This window comes from Coregonus lavaretus, assembly GCF_964263955.1.
Source record: "Coregonus lavaretus genome assembly, chromosome: 33".
Taxonomy (NCBI): domain Eukaryota; kingdom Metazoa; phylum Chordata; class Actinopteri; order Salmoniformes; family Salmonidae; genus Coregonus; species Coregonus lavaretus.
Window position 1 is genome coordinate 21,080,903 of NC_140020.1, and position 11,904 is coordinate 21,092,806.

General features: G+C 43.1%; 2 protein-coding genes across 4 annotated transcripts; both read right to left on the reverse strand.

Annotated features, from left to right (window-relative positions):
• Nucleotides 1-1,529: 1,529 nt before the first annotated feature.
• Nucleotides 1,530-4,666, reverse strand: LOC311108308 (E3 ubiquitin-protein ligase rnf146-like). Of its 3 annotated transcripts, none has more exons than XM_084150934.1 (3): nucleotides 4,204-4,666; nucleotides 3,766-3,828; nucleotides 1,530-3,500 (listed from the first exon to the last, which is right to left on the reverse strand). In XM_084150934.1, the coding sequence occupies exon 3, from the start codon at nucleotides 3,497-3,499 to the stop codon at nucleotides 2,363-2,365; it is 1,137 nt and encodes a 378-aa protein (XP_084007060.1). In that variant the 5' UTR covers nucleotide 3,500; nucleotides 3,766-3,828; nucleotides 4,204-4,666; the 3' UTR covers nucleotides 1,530-2,362. The 3 variants fall into 3 exon arrangements, with proteins under 3 accessions (XP_084007060.1, XP_084007059.1, XP_084007061.1); XM_084150933.1 differs by having other exon boundaries at nucleotides 1,531-3,500; nucleotides 4,248-4,652; XM_084150935.1 differs by lacking the exon at nucleotides 4,204-4,666 and having other exon boundaries at nucleotides 1,531-3,500; nucleotides 3,766-3,852.
• A 3,199-nt stretch (nucleotides 4,667-7,865) lies between these two features.
• Nucleotides 7,866-9,415, reverse strand: cenpw (centromere protein W). Its single transcript, XM_084150955.1, has 3 exons — nucleotides 9,254-9,415; nucleotides 8,960-9,073; nucleotides 7,866-7,978 (listed from the first exon to the last, which is right to left on the reverse strand). The coding sequence occupies exons 1-3, from the start codon at nucleotides 9,338-9,340 to the stop codon at nucleotides 7,952-7,954; spliced, it is 228 nt and encodes a 75-aa protein (XP_084007081.1). The 5' UTR covers nucleotides 9,341-9,415; the 3' UTR covers nucleotides 7,866-7,951.
• Between the last annotated feature and the right edge of the window lie 2,489 nt (nucleotides 9,416-11,904).

The following is an 11,904-nucleotide window of genomic DNA, read 5'->3' on the forward strand; positions in this document are numbered from 1 at the left end:
CACCTGCTCTTTCCATGACATAGACTGACCAGGTGAATCCAGGTGAAAGCTATGATCACGTATTGATGTCACTTGTTAAATCCACTTCAATCAGTGTAGATGAAGGGGAGGAGACAGGTTAAAGAAGGATTGTTAAGCTTTGAGACAATTGAGAAATGGATTGTGTATGTGTGCCATTCAGAGGGTGAATGGGCAAGACAACATATTTAAGTGCCTTTAAACAGGGTATAGTAGTAGGTGCCAGGCACACTGGTTTGAGTGTGTCAAGAACTGCAACACTGCTGGGTTTTTCACGCTCAACAGTTTCCCGTGTGTATCAAGAATGGTCCACCACCCAAAGGACATCCAGCCAACTTGACACAACTGTGGGAAGTATTGGAGTCAACGAGGGCCATTCTTTTGACACCTTGTAGAGTCCATGCCCCGATGAATTGAGGCTGTTCTGAGGGCAAAAGAGGGGAGTGCAGCTTAATATAAGAAAGGTGTTCCTAATGTTTTGTACACTCAGTGTTATTCCTGTTGCTGGAGGCGCCTCTCATTACGCTTGCAGCTGACCAAGCGACACCACTGGGTCACGAGCAGCGATAGGACCAAACAGGCTGTAGCCATGGAAGCGCCCACCCACATCACCACAGACAGTGGCATCTGGTGGATGTCTTTGAGCAGGGCAAACCTGCTGAGATGACTGCAGGAGCACACTGTGTGGGTGGAGTTAGAAACCACTGAGGCACAGCCTTGCCTTGATAACTTTTTCTATTTAGGAATATGTGTGACATGCATCACGTTTTAATTGAGTGTGCACATAGCTACTGACAGATTTAAGAAGCTTTACATTGTAATCTCTCCTTGCTCATCTCCATGCTCCACCCCTGATGTACAGAACCTGTGTGCATATTTGTGATCTTGTTGTAATTTAAAATACCTTCCATTCAGTTGTTTAAACTGTCTTGACTTGTTTTTACTTGAGATTTGTTTAAATGGCTGCAAATAGGCAAGAAAGACACATTTTGAAAATGTTTGTTTTCCTATTGGTGGCTAGGTGCATTCGGTGTCAAGATGGGGATCTACAGTATAATGGTGGGTTCGCAGAACTGTTGTGGCCAGGCTTACAGCGACCTTGTGCCATTTTGTGTTGTTGCCATAGGTCTTCCTTCATGTAGTATGGTGATGTCTCTCTTGTCGTGATATTATTTGTTTCCACTGTCTGCCTGCTGATGTATCTGTGTTGTTGCTAAGTGTCTTCCGTCTGTGTTGTCCATCTTGTCTTACTTATTTTTTTATCCCTGCCTGCCTCATGCCAGGCCGTCATTGTAAATAAGAATTTGTTGTTAACTGCCCTGCCTAGTAAATAAAGGTAGAAAATACCTCTTGTGGGTCTAAAGTCACAATGCTGAGTCACAATGCTGATCCACGATGCAAATTGAACATACAGTATCACCTGAAGCCATATGCATATGTAATAGCTATCCCTTTCCGATAATTGTCATATTCCCATTAAATTACCCACAACATCAAACTCATGACTTCATTAACGTCAAATAACAGACAAACACTTTATTGTTTTGACAAAACAACACAGTTAAACAAGAAAGACCACACACGGAAGTTAAAGTGTATTAATTAAAAGTCAAAAATACTTTTAAAACATGGCAATAAGAAATTGACAGAAGAGTATCAAAATAATAGATTCAAACTTCAGACAACTCAAAAACATGAATGATCGGGTGTGGCTTGGCGAGTTCTGTGTCAAGATGGGGATCTATGAGGTGGGTTTGCAGAACTGTTGTGGCCAGGCTTACAGCGACCTCCTGTGGGTCCTAACAAAATACCAAATAAAGAAGCTATTTAAGGTAATTAATTGTTACCCAGAAATGATTTGATATTTACATAAAAATGGCTGCATTGGACATTTAAGAAACATATTTTTTATAATAATCTGGAATATGACTTCAATACACACACACACACACACACATGCATGCTCAATGGAGATGTTAGAACATTCATTACAGTAAATAGCAATGTACCGACAAAACACGATTTTTGCCTCCTGTTAGAGATGGGATGCTACATTTAAAAGGTTAAGTCATCTCTAAACCTCAAAACTTTATCAATTTCACTGTAGATGGCAGAGAGTGGAACAGTATGTATGGGCTATTTCATTATGTGTGCTATTTTGCATAATCTTACTGGCTGACGTATTATAAATTATGGATTAGCCTATGTTGCTGGCTGAACTGTATATGTAACGCAACTGGCTGATCCGGTATCTTCCACTGGGTTATTCAATACCACCATGGGCATGGAGTGAATTTGTTTTTTGCTGAGCCGGTTGAGTGCAGAGACAGTGGTCCAGTTGTGGTCACACCTCAGTGACAGTGCATTGACCGTCAGGGCTGCGTGAGCGCACACTGAGGCCTATGCTGGAGGACCCGCCACCAGGTGTCAGTCTGTCAGGCTGGACCTCCCTGAGCCGGCGCTGTCTATGTCTGGGCCTCCGTTGAGTCCCCACCTCTCGTCCCCTCCTCTCCCTGTCCCACGCCCGGCCTACTTCATCACCACCACCACCATCCTCATCCTCACTACTACCAGATGCTGACTCGTACACCTGGCTTATGCTTGAAGCTACTTCCTCTTCATTCTCCTCTTCCTCCCCCTCTGGTTGGCTGATGAGGAGCTGGGACAGAGAGTCTTCAAGGGAGATGGAGGCAGCGTTGGCAGGGTGGGCCCCCAGGACTGTGGGGGGTCTGACTGGAGGAGCCGGGATGACAACCCCTAAGCCCCGCGCCTGCGACCGTCCAGTCACATCCTCCCCGTCAGCAGAACTTGGCCGCTCCACTGTTGCCGCTGTGACCGGAACAGCTGCCACGCCAACAACTGGCGGGGCGGGTTCAGGGTCCAATCTGAGTCCAGCCACGCCCTTTTTGGGAATGTCCACCACGTCACGCTTCATGCGTCGGCGGCGACCGTGCTCGTTGCGGCGGTACTGCACCATGTTCTCCAGGTCAGCCACATACAGGAAGCCAGCAATCAGCATCTCGGCGCTCTTCCTGCCCTTGGCGAAAGCGTCCTCCAGCTCGCGGCTGGTCCTCTCGTCATACTGCCACCAGCCGTTCCTCCCCTCGTAGTACCATGCATGGTCTCCCCCAGCGCTCCCCAACCCGGCTCCTCCTCGCCCTCCTGCGGCTGCTGTCTTCAGCTCCTCTGGGGACAGCAGAGTGGGATGCTCCAGGAAGTCCTCAGGTACTTCCTGTCTGCAAAGAGCGCAGCGCTTGCTGTGCCAGGAGGCTCCTTTGACGCACAGGAAGCAGAAAACGTGGCGGCAGGGCAGGCGAACCGGGTGGACACAGGTCTGGAGGCAGATGGCACACTCCGGAACAGGGTTGGCCGAGGGGGTAGGGGAGATGGGGGAGTCGCCAGTGAAGGCGTCCCCTCCGTCTTCCACCTTAGAGGGGGACATAGAGTCCACTGAGTGGTCCACCTCGCCACAGCTCGCCATGCTGTGGGGGGAGACACAGCTAGTTAGGCTAATGCTGAGACAGACAGACCCGCAGACTAATTTGATATTCAAGATTGAAGCTTCATTGGATTATCAATAATCTTGTCACCCAGAAGAACCAAATCACAAAGCTGTCATGAGATATTAAATTAGCAATAGGCCTAAATATCACAATTTGAATTTCAGACGATGTAGCTGGCTAGACTATTTTAAATCACAATCATATTTCCATAATTGCTATGATGGAAAATAAATGATCTCCTTACTGTTTCAAGTGTAGTTACTGGGATGTCATCAGGATCAATTCTGGATTCTCTCAAAGTTCCTCTCTATGGAAAAAGATTGTTGAAAAGATTTTATGGACTCAGGACTCTTTCCCAGAGATAGTAACACAGGTAACTCGCTTCTCACTGTTTGTTTTGCTCAACAAAAACAAAGCCTGCCAACAAAGTTAGCTAGCTAACTAACACGACTAACTATACAGAGTATTTCGCTATAACGTTATTAGCCATCTTGCTAATCTAAAGAGAACATAAGTGCATTAAATAATTAATAGGAAAACTGACCATACAAAATATATGTATTTACTAAACAGACACATCGATAGTATGATTTTTGTCGACATGAAGCTAGCTAGCTAGCTATTTCTTGTAACGTTAGCTTGCTAGCTTCGGAGGCCCAGTTGTCAAAAGTGACTGACACACCTCTTGACTGTCTTCTCCCTTGGGCGAATTTCATCCACACTCACCTGTCATAAATACCGTTTGCACTTCGCTCAGTGACGTAGCTATTTAGACAATTCGCAAAATTATTGATAATTATCAACCTATAAACGCTAGCTAGCTAAAATAGATGCTACCAAAACAAAGCAAAATAGTGACGTTCCTCCTCTTTCAGAGAGGAAGAGGCGAAGCGAGAGGTTTTACTCTGAACAAAATCTGTCAAGAAAATAAGCCTACGAAGTGAGGAGTTTTTGTATAGAGGTCAGTGAGAGCGTGTCGAATTTGGTCAACACAAATGTAATTGCAAATTTTCTTCGTGAGGCTTATTTGATCGAATATAATTTAGTAATGGTTATGTTGTTAGGAATGCACTGATATAAGTGGACGCATGTGGCATTTTGACAATTTAAGAAAACGCGTTTTCTTGTGTTGTGCCTATTGCCATAGAGATAGATAGAGGACTCATCATAGACATGGATATAACCCGTTTTAGCATGGACATTGCGATTGACGGTTTACACCACTTTAAAGTAGTAAACTGGGTGGGGATTCTTATGTGTTGAGAGCAAGCAGCCAATGAAGAAGAAGAAAATTGACTACTTTAAAATGGGCATTGCTTCACTGCCCATGCTGTCACAGACAAGAAGGTACAGATACAAAGATGAGTCCTGTATCTAGCTCTATGGCCTGTTGTTCACACTCATTGGCTAGAATGGTCCCACCTGATGTCACCTCCCGCCTGTCTCCATATATGTATTTCCATTGTTAGAGCGGTCAGTCGAATATCTTGTCAAAATAATAGACAATATTTGCCCATATATACTATATACAGCCATAGAGCTCGCCAGTTTGTAATGCTAAAAACCGTAAATGAGTTACCTCTAGTTCGTTCAGAATGGGGAAAGAATAGGGATTTGGGATAAACGCCTAAAATAAGGTCTGAGGTTAACACATGCTTAGAAGATCTTATAAATGTTGTTCTATGAGATAATATTAATCAGTTAGCATTACCTTTATGAATTATGAAGACTTTGTGTTTTTTTTTATTACATAAACGCCTCAAAATTTACAAAAAGCGATGTTAGCTGATGAAGATTATCTCATAGAACAACATTTATAAAATCTCCCAAACCTGTGTTTACCACAGACCTTATTTTGGCCGTTTATCCAAAATCCCTACAAAACTATACAAATGATTTTAATCATAAAAAGGCATCATTAGTTTAAATTTGACTTAGGGAAATGCCACACTTGTAGAACACGGAGGCTAGCCACTGTCATGATGATGATAGAAATAAAATAAAAACTAATCTAAAAAGACAGTTAGCTTTTTGAACACTGCTCAATTCAGTCCATACCAATTTAGAGACTGTTTTCTGGAATGGATGTAATGGTAACATGTTGTAATGAACTCACAATGTTGGATGCCCATTATTCTAGAGAAGATGATAGAGGAATAAACTGCTGCACACTGTCCTGACTACAGGCAAGACAGAGTTCGAGTTCTGGCCCCATCATTAAGGTCTCTCTCTCAACCCAGTCCTCCATCTGTCCATCCATATGCTATATCGATCCAACCATCCATTAGGCCTGGCTCGCAGTCGGCATTCCAATTCATCCCAAAGGTGTTCGATGGAGTTGAGGTCAGGGCTCTATGCAGGCCAGTCAAGTTCTTCCACAACAATCTCGAAAAACCATTTCTGGACCTCGCTTTGTGCACGGGGGCATTGTAATGCTGAAACAGGAAAGGGCCTTCCCCAAACTGTTGCCACAAATTTGGATGCACAGAATCGTCTAGAATGTCATTGTATGCTGTAGCGTTAAGATTTCCCTGCAGTGGAACTAAGGTTCCTAGCCCGAACCATGAAAACAGCCTCAGACCATTATTCCTCCTCCACCAAACTTTACAGTTGGCAATATACATTTGTGCAGGTAGCGTTCTCCTGGCATCTGCCAAAACCAGATTCGTCCGTTGGACTGCCAGATGTTGAAGCGTGATTCATCACTCCAGAGAAGGCGTTTCCACTGCTCCAGAGTCCAATGGCGGCAAGCTTTACACCACTCCAGCCGATGCTTGGCACTGTGGTGATCTTCGGCTTGTGTGTGGCTGCTCGGCCATGGAAACCGACGAAGTTATTGTGCTGACGTTGCTTCCAGAGGCAGTTTGGAACTCGGTAGTGAGTGTTGCAACCGAGGACAGATGATTCTTACGCGCTACGCGCTTCAGAACTCGGCGGTCCCGTTCTGTGAGCTTGTGTGGCCTACTACTTCGCGGCTGAGCCATTGTTCCTCCTAGACGTTTCCCTTTCACAATACCAGCAGTTACAGTTGACCGGGGCAGCTCTAGCAGGGCAGAAATTTGACGAACTGACTTGTTGGAAAGGTGGCATCCTATGACAGTGCCACGTTGAAAGTCACTGAGCTCTTCAGTAAGGCCATTCTACTGCCAATGTTTGTCTAGGGAGATTGCATGGCTGTGTGCTCCATTTTATACACCTGTCAGCAACGGGTGTGGCTGAAATAACCGAATCCACTAATTTGAAGGGGTGCCACATACTTTTGTATATAGTGTATGTGTAAAAATGTAAACAGAAAAAAAGTGGCAAGTCACCAGTATACCTGGATTCTGTCTCCTTTTGATGACACACTTCCTCCACTCTGTGATATGGGGGCACGGGTTGCCGTACAGGGTGGGGCAACCCCTGCCCCCACGTGAACACACATGCCACACAAGTCAAGTGCCATGTCTTCAGAAACCCCTCTAATAAAAGATGAGTGGGATAACATCTCGACAAGCGGGTAATGTATGTAGCATGAATAGGCAAGGAATTTGGGAGGAGTCTTGGGGCAGGCCAATGCTTAGTCTTTGAAGCATTCAGCCTGCAGCTCTGACCACGTGACCAACTGTTGATGACAGAAGATAGGCCTGAGGATGAGGCTCTAGGCTTTCATAAATGCTAGCTGGCTATCATCTTCATGACAAGGAAAACGATAGAAGGCACTGTGTGCCGAAACATTTCTTTAACCATTAAATTGTTGGGAGCATACTGTATATAGTGTGCAACTTTCTTGTTTACATTTTTACAGAGGAAAACGTTATTGGCATCGAACACCAACTGTACTGGCCAGAGTACTAAAGAGTATCTTACACTGAGTATACCAAACATTAGGAACACCTTCATAATATTGAGTTGCACCCCTTTAGCCCTCAGAACAAACTCACTTCGTTGGGGCATGGACTCTACAAGGTGTCAAAAGCGTTCCACAGGGATGTTGGCCAATGTTGACACCAATGCTTCCCACAGTTGTGTCAAGTTGGCTGGATGATGGTAGCCTTGGTGCCAGTCTCTGTATTGTGTCACTCCTCTCAAAATAAGCTAATTTCTCTGACAGGGAACTAGGCTAGTATAACAGGAAACAAATGTTCTTGTCAGCTTGATGGAACATGGCAGGGACAAGGCCTACACCAGAGATAGATCTACAGAACACACCATTTAATTGGACAGCATATAAAATTGTTCTAAAAATCTCTGTGCATTGTGCAAATGCAAAATGACAGAAAAAACAGATATAAAATGCATACAGACAAAAACTAGAGACCGAAGAAAGGTAAAGATTAAAACTGAAGAACATAAAACCAAAAATATAGGTTCAATATTTAATTCAGGCCAATCAGACTATTAATAAAATCAGTTGTTGAATCATGTTGTTTTAGAAAGGTCTCTCCCCTTCACCCTCGGGCTCGTTTCAGCAGTTTCTAAGGAAAGACAAGAAAACATAATTGACGTTTGAAAAGTAGCAGGATGAGATTTTTCCTATTCAAATCATGAAACATAAGACAATCCTCTGACAAATGAACTAAAGGAAGGACATCTAAATGTAGGATATCCATTAATCCACATGACTCGACTATAGCTTTATAACACTTAGCCACCATGAAAGATATTTTCTGACTTGTACCTGTGCCTGTTTGGCAGCGCTTTCCCACATTGGAGAGCATATCTGTGGATTGTTCTGAGGAAATCGTTATTTGCGTTGCCAAGCAGTGCCCAGAAAATAATTGCATCCCATTGTTAGATGCTACCACCCCCCCTCCAAACCAAAACCAAACGTGGATTCCATGTTGTGTCTCGCTTAGCTTGCCCATATGGGTCTCACCCATTCCTAAAATGTATGCACGCATGACTAAATCACTTCTGCTAAATGACATGTATTATTATTATATTTTTTAGTACGCACCCCTGTCTGTTTCACACCTGTTTGTCTAGCTAATAAGCCTCGCAATTGGGCAACATGCTGCTGCAGACTATCTAACAATTGGATTTAATTATTTCCTTGGCACTGCAAACAACGATTTCCTATCAGAACCGTCCACAGGTAGGCAAATATCTCACGTCTCTCCAAAGATATGCCCTAAGACAGAATGTTACCATTAAAATAACTGTATATGACAGCGGGCCTGTAGGGCTAACTCACTACCATGAAATCTATAATGTCTATACAGCAACCACAGACATTTGCCCCTCTGTCTATAAAGGATTCAAAAAAAGGCAACAATTCAATAGCCTCATCTACATCGTTCTGTACTGATATGAAAACCCATCACATCAGGGGGAATTTGCTTTCACCTGTCCAGGCTTTTTCAGATAAGTACTGATGAAGTAGAGAAAGCCCATTTAGCCCATTGAAATGCACACTGTGTGTTCTGCCCCCCAATGTTGTTGGGGGACCCCCATACCTTGGATACTGCTTTGACGTGGTGAGCTTTGATAGTAGCCGATTTCTCCTCAAAAGCTTTCGTCCTCGACTCTTCTGCGAGGCTATGCAGAAATAGCAGCACGTTCAGCTCAACCTAGGAAGAGGGATTTTCAAATTCAGACACTGAAACACATAGAAATGAGATAACTATCCTACTAGCTGTATTGTATGTTTACCTGTGCTTGAAAGCTATTCGTTTTAAAACAATGTTGTAACGTTTAGCGAAGCTAACTGGCATCTTAGCTAGCTACGAGAGCATTTTCAACAAACATACCATTGCATCTGCAGCTGTGCCTACACGAATGTGGGCTTTCTTCTTCATTAGAGACTTTAATGTAGCCTTGGATACCTTTTTCAACATATTGCCGAACTTGTAGCTAGCTAAATTAGCTAGTTATCCTCAACACGGCGACAGTTGTTTGTTTACGTTTTTCAATCTCCCGCGTTGCTCACTACCGGCGCATAATGTGACGTCAGTATTTTATATAACGTTCAATGTTTTGCTTTATAATTACATATTTATATTCATATTGGTTCTCTCAATTGAAAATATAAAATGTATATTTATTTAGTTTAGGTGAATGCCATCTAATGCTGCATTCATAGCCAAATGGGAGGGTGGTAATTACCAGTTATGAAGTCATAAATACCAGCTGGATGCATTCAAGTGCTAGTTGAGAAACGCCGATTGGATAATGGCCAACAAGCTGCGTCAACCATAAACTAAAAGTACATCTATCACGCTTGTAAAACAATTATAATGTTCAAAAAACATATTAATAGATTGCAACAAGTCAATTTGATGGAAACACAACTCTGATGGGAAAATGCACATATTATTTTTCGCCTATTGGATGGAAACCTAGCTATAGACACCACAGGAGGTTGTTGGCACCTTAATTGGAGAGGACGAGCTCGTGGTAAAGGCCCGTTCAAGCCATTATTATGAGCCATCATGATTCATCAGCAGCCCTAAACATCTAAAGAATAAGCTACAGACCAGCCAAAACAAGATGTGTACTTAAACTCCCCCCTGCTACTCATCTGGAGGTCGAGCATATTAAGCAACTAGGCTGCCTAACTGTGGAAAAAAATAGTAGTATTAATTCAAATTGATCTGGTCCACATAATTATCACAGACTCAGCCCCCAGGTACCTATCACACTATTTTTAATTTGTTACAGATGTCCAACAGCATAATACCGGAGCCAGAGACTTGAATATTCACTTTTTTAAATATAAGAGTCTATCTGGTAAGAACAAGTTTTCATACACCGGCACTGTTGAGTGGAACAAACTACCACAGCAACTCAAAGCCCTTCCAACCATAACCACTTTTTAAAAGATTGTCAAAAGATGTCTAATATGTGAACAGTATAACCTTTTTTTCCATCTGTATCTCTGTAATGTGTCTGTATCTATGTAATTGTATACAGTACCAGTCAAAAGTTTGGACACACCTACTCATTAAAGGGTTTTTATTTATTTTTTACTATTTTATACATTGTAGAATAATAGTGAAGACATCAAACTATGAAATAACACATAGGCCTCCTGTAGCTCAGTTGGTGGAGCATTGCACTTGCAACATCAGGGTTGCCTTTGCCTTGATGACAGCTTTGCACACTCTTGGCATTCTCTCAACCAGCTTCACGAGGAATGCTTTTCCAACAGTCTTGAAGGAGTTCCCACATATGCTGAGCACTTGTTGGCTGCTTTTCCTTCACTCTGCGGTCCAACTCATCCCAAACCTTCTCAATTGGGTTGAGGCTAGGTGATTGTGGAGGCCAGGTCATCTGATGCAGCACTCCATCACTCTCCTTGATCAAATAGCCCTTACACAGCCTGGAGGTGTGTTTTGGGTCATTGTCCTGTTGAAAAACAAATGATAGTCCCACTAAGCGCAAACCAGATGGGATGGTGTATTGCTGCAGAATGCTGTGGTAGCCATGCTGGTTAAGTGTGCCTTGAATTCTAAATAAATCACAGACAGTGTCACCAGCAAAGCACCCCCACACCATCACACCTCCTCCTCCATACTTCACGGTGGGAACCACACATGCGGAGATCATCCGTTCACCTACTCTGCATCTCACGAAGACACGGTGGTTGGAACCAAAAAACTCAAATTTGGACTCATCAGACCAAAGGACAGATTTCCACCGGTCTAATATCCATTGCTTGTGTTATTTGGCCCAAGCAAGTCTCTTCTTATTATTGGTATCCTTTAGTAGTGGTTCCTTTGCAGCAATTCGATCATGAAGGCCTGATTCACGCAGTCTCCTCTGAACAGTTGATGTTGAGATGTGTCTGTTACTTGAACTCTGTGAAGCATTTATTTGGGCTGCAATCAGAGGTGCAGTTAATTCTAATGAACTTATCCTCTGCAGCAGAGGTAACTCTGGGTCTTCCTTTCCTGTGGCGGTCCTCATGAGAGCCAGTTTCATCATAGCGCTTGATGGTTTTTGCGACTGCACTTGAAGAAACTTTAAAACTTCTTGAAATGGACTGTCGTTTCTCTTTGCTTAATTGAGCTGTTCTTGCCATAATATGGACTTGGTCTTTTACCAAATAGGGCTATCTTCTGTATACCACCCCTACCTTGTCACAACACAACTGATTGGCTCAAATGCATTAAGAAGGAAAGAAATTCCACAAATTAACTTTTAAGAAGGCACACCTGTTCATTGAAATGCATTCCAGGTGACTACCTCATGAAGCTGCTTGAGAGAATGCCAAGAGTGTGAAAAGCTTTAATCAAGGCAAAGGGTGGCTATTTGATCTCCAATATATTTCGATTTGTATAACACTGTTTTGGTTACTACATTATTCCATATTTACATTTACATTTTACAGACGCTCTTATCCAGAGCGACTTACAGTTAATGAGAGCATACATTTTTCATACTGGCCCCCCGTGGGAAT

Bases quoted from the DNA above. Each gene is read 5' to 3' on its own strand.
- LOC311108308 (XM_084150934.1), bottom strand. From the start codon at position 3,499: ATGGCGAGCTGTGGCGAGGTGGACCACTCAGTGGACTCTATGTCCCCC.
- cenpw (XM_084150955.1), bottom strand. From the start codon at position 9,340: ATGTTGAAAAAGGTATCCAAGGCTACATTAAAGTCTCTAATGAAGAAG. The intron at 9,074-9,253 runs GTATGTTTGTTG...CCCTCTTCCTAG, and splicing joins GCACAGCTGCAGATGCAATG to GTTGAGCTGAACGTGCTGCT. The intron at 7,979-8,959 runs GTATGGGGGTCC...GTCTTTCCTTAG, and splicing joins ACGTCAAAGCAGTATCCAAG to AAACTGCTGAAACGAGCCCG.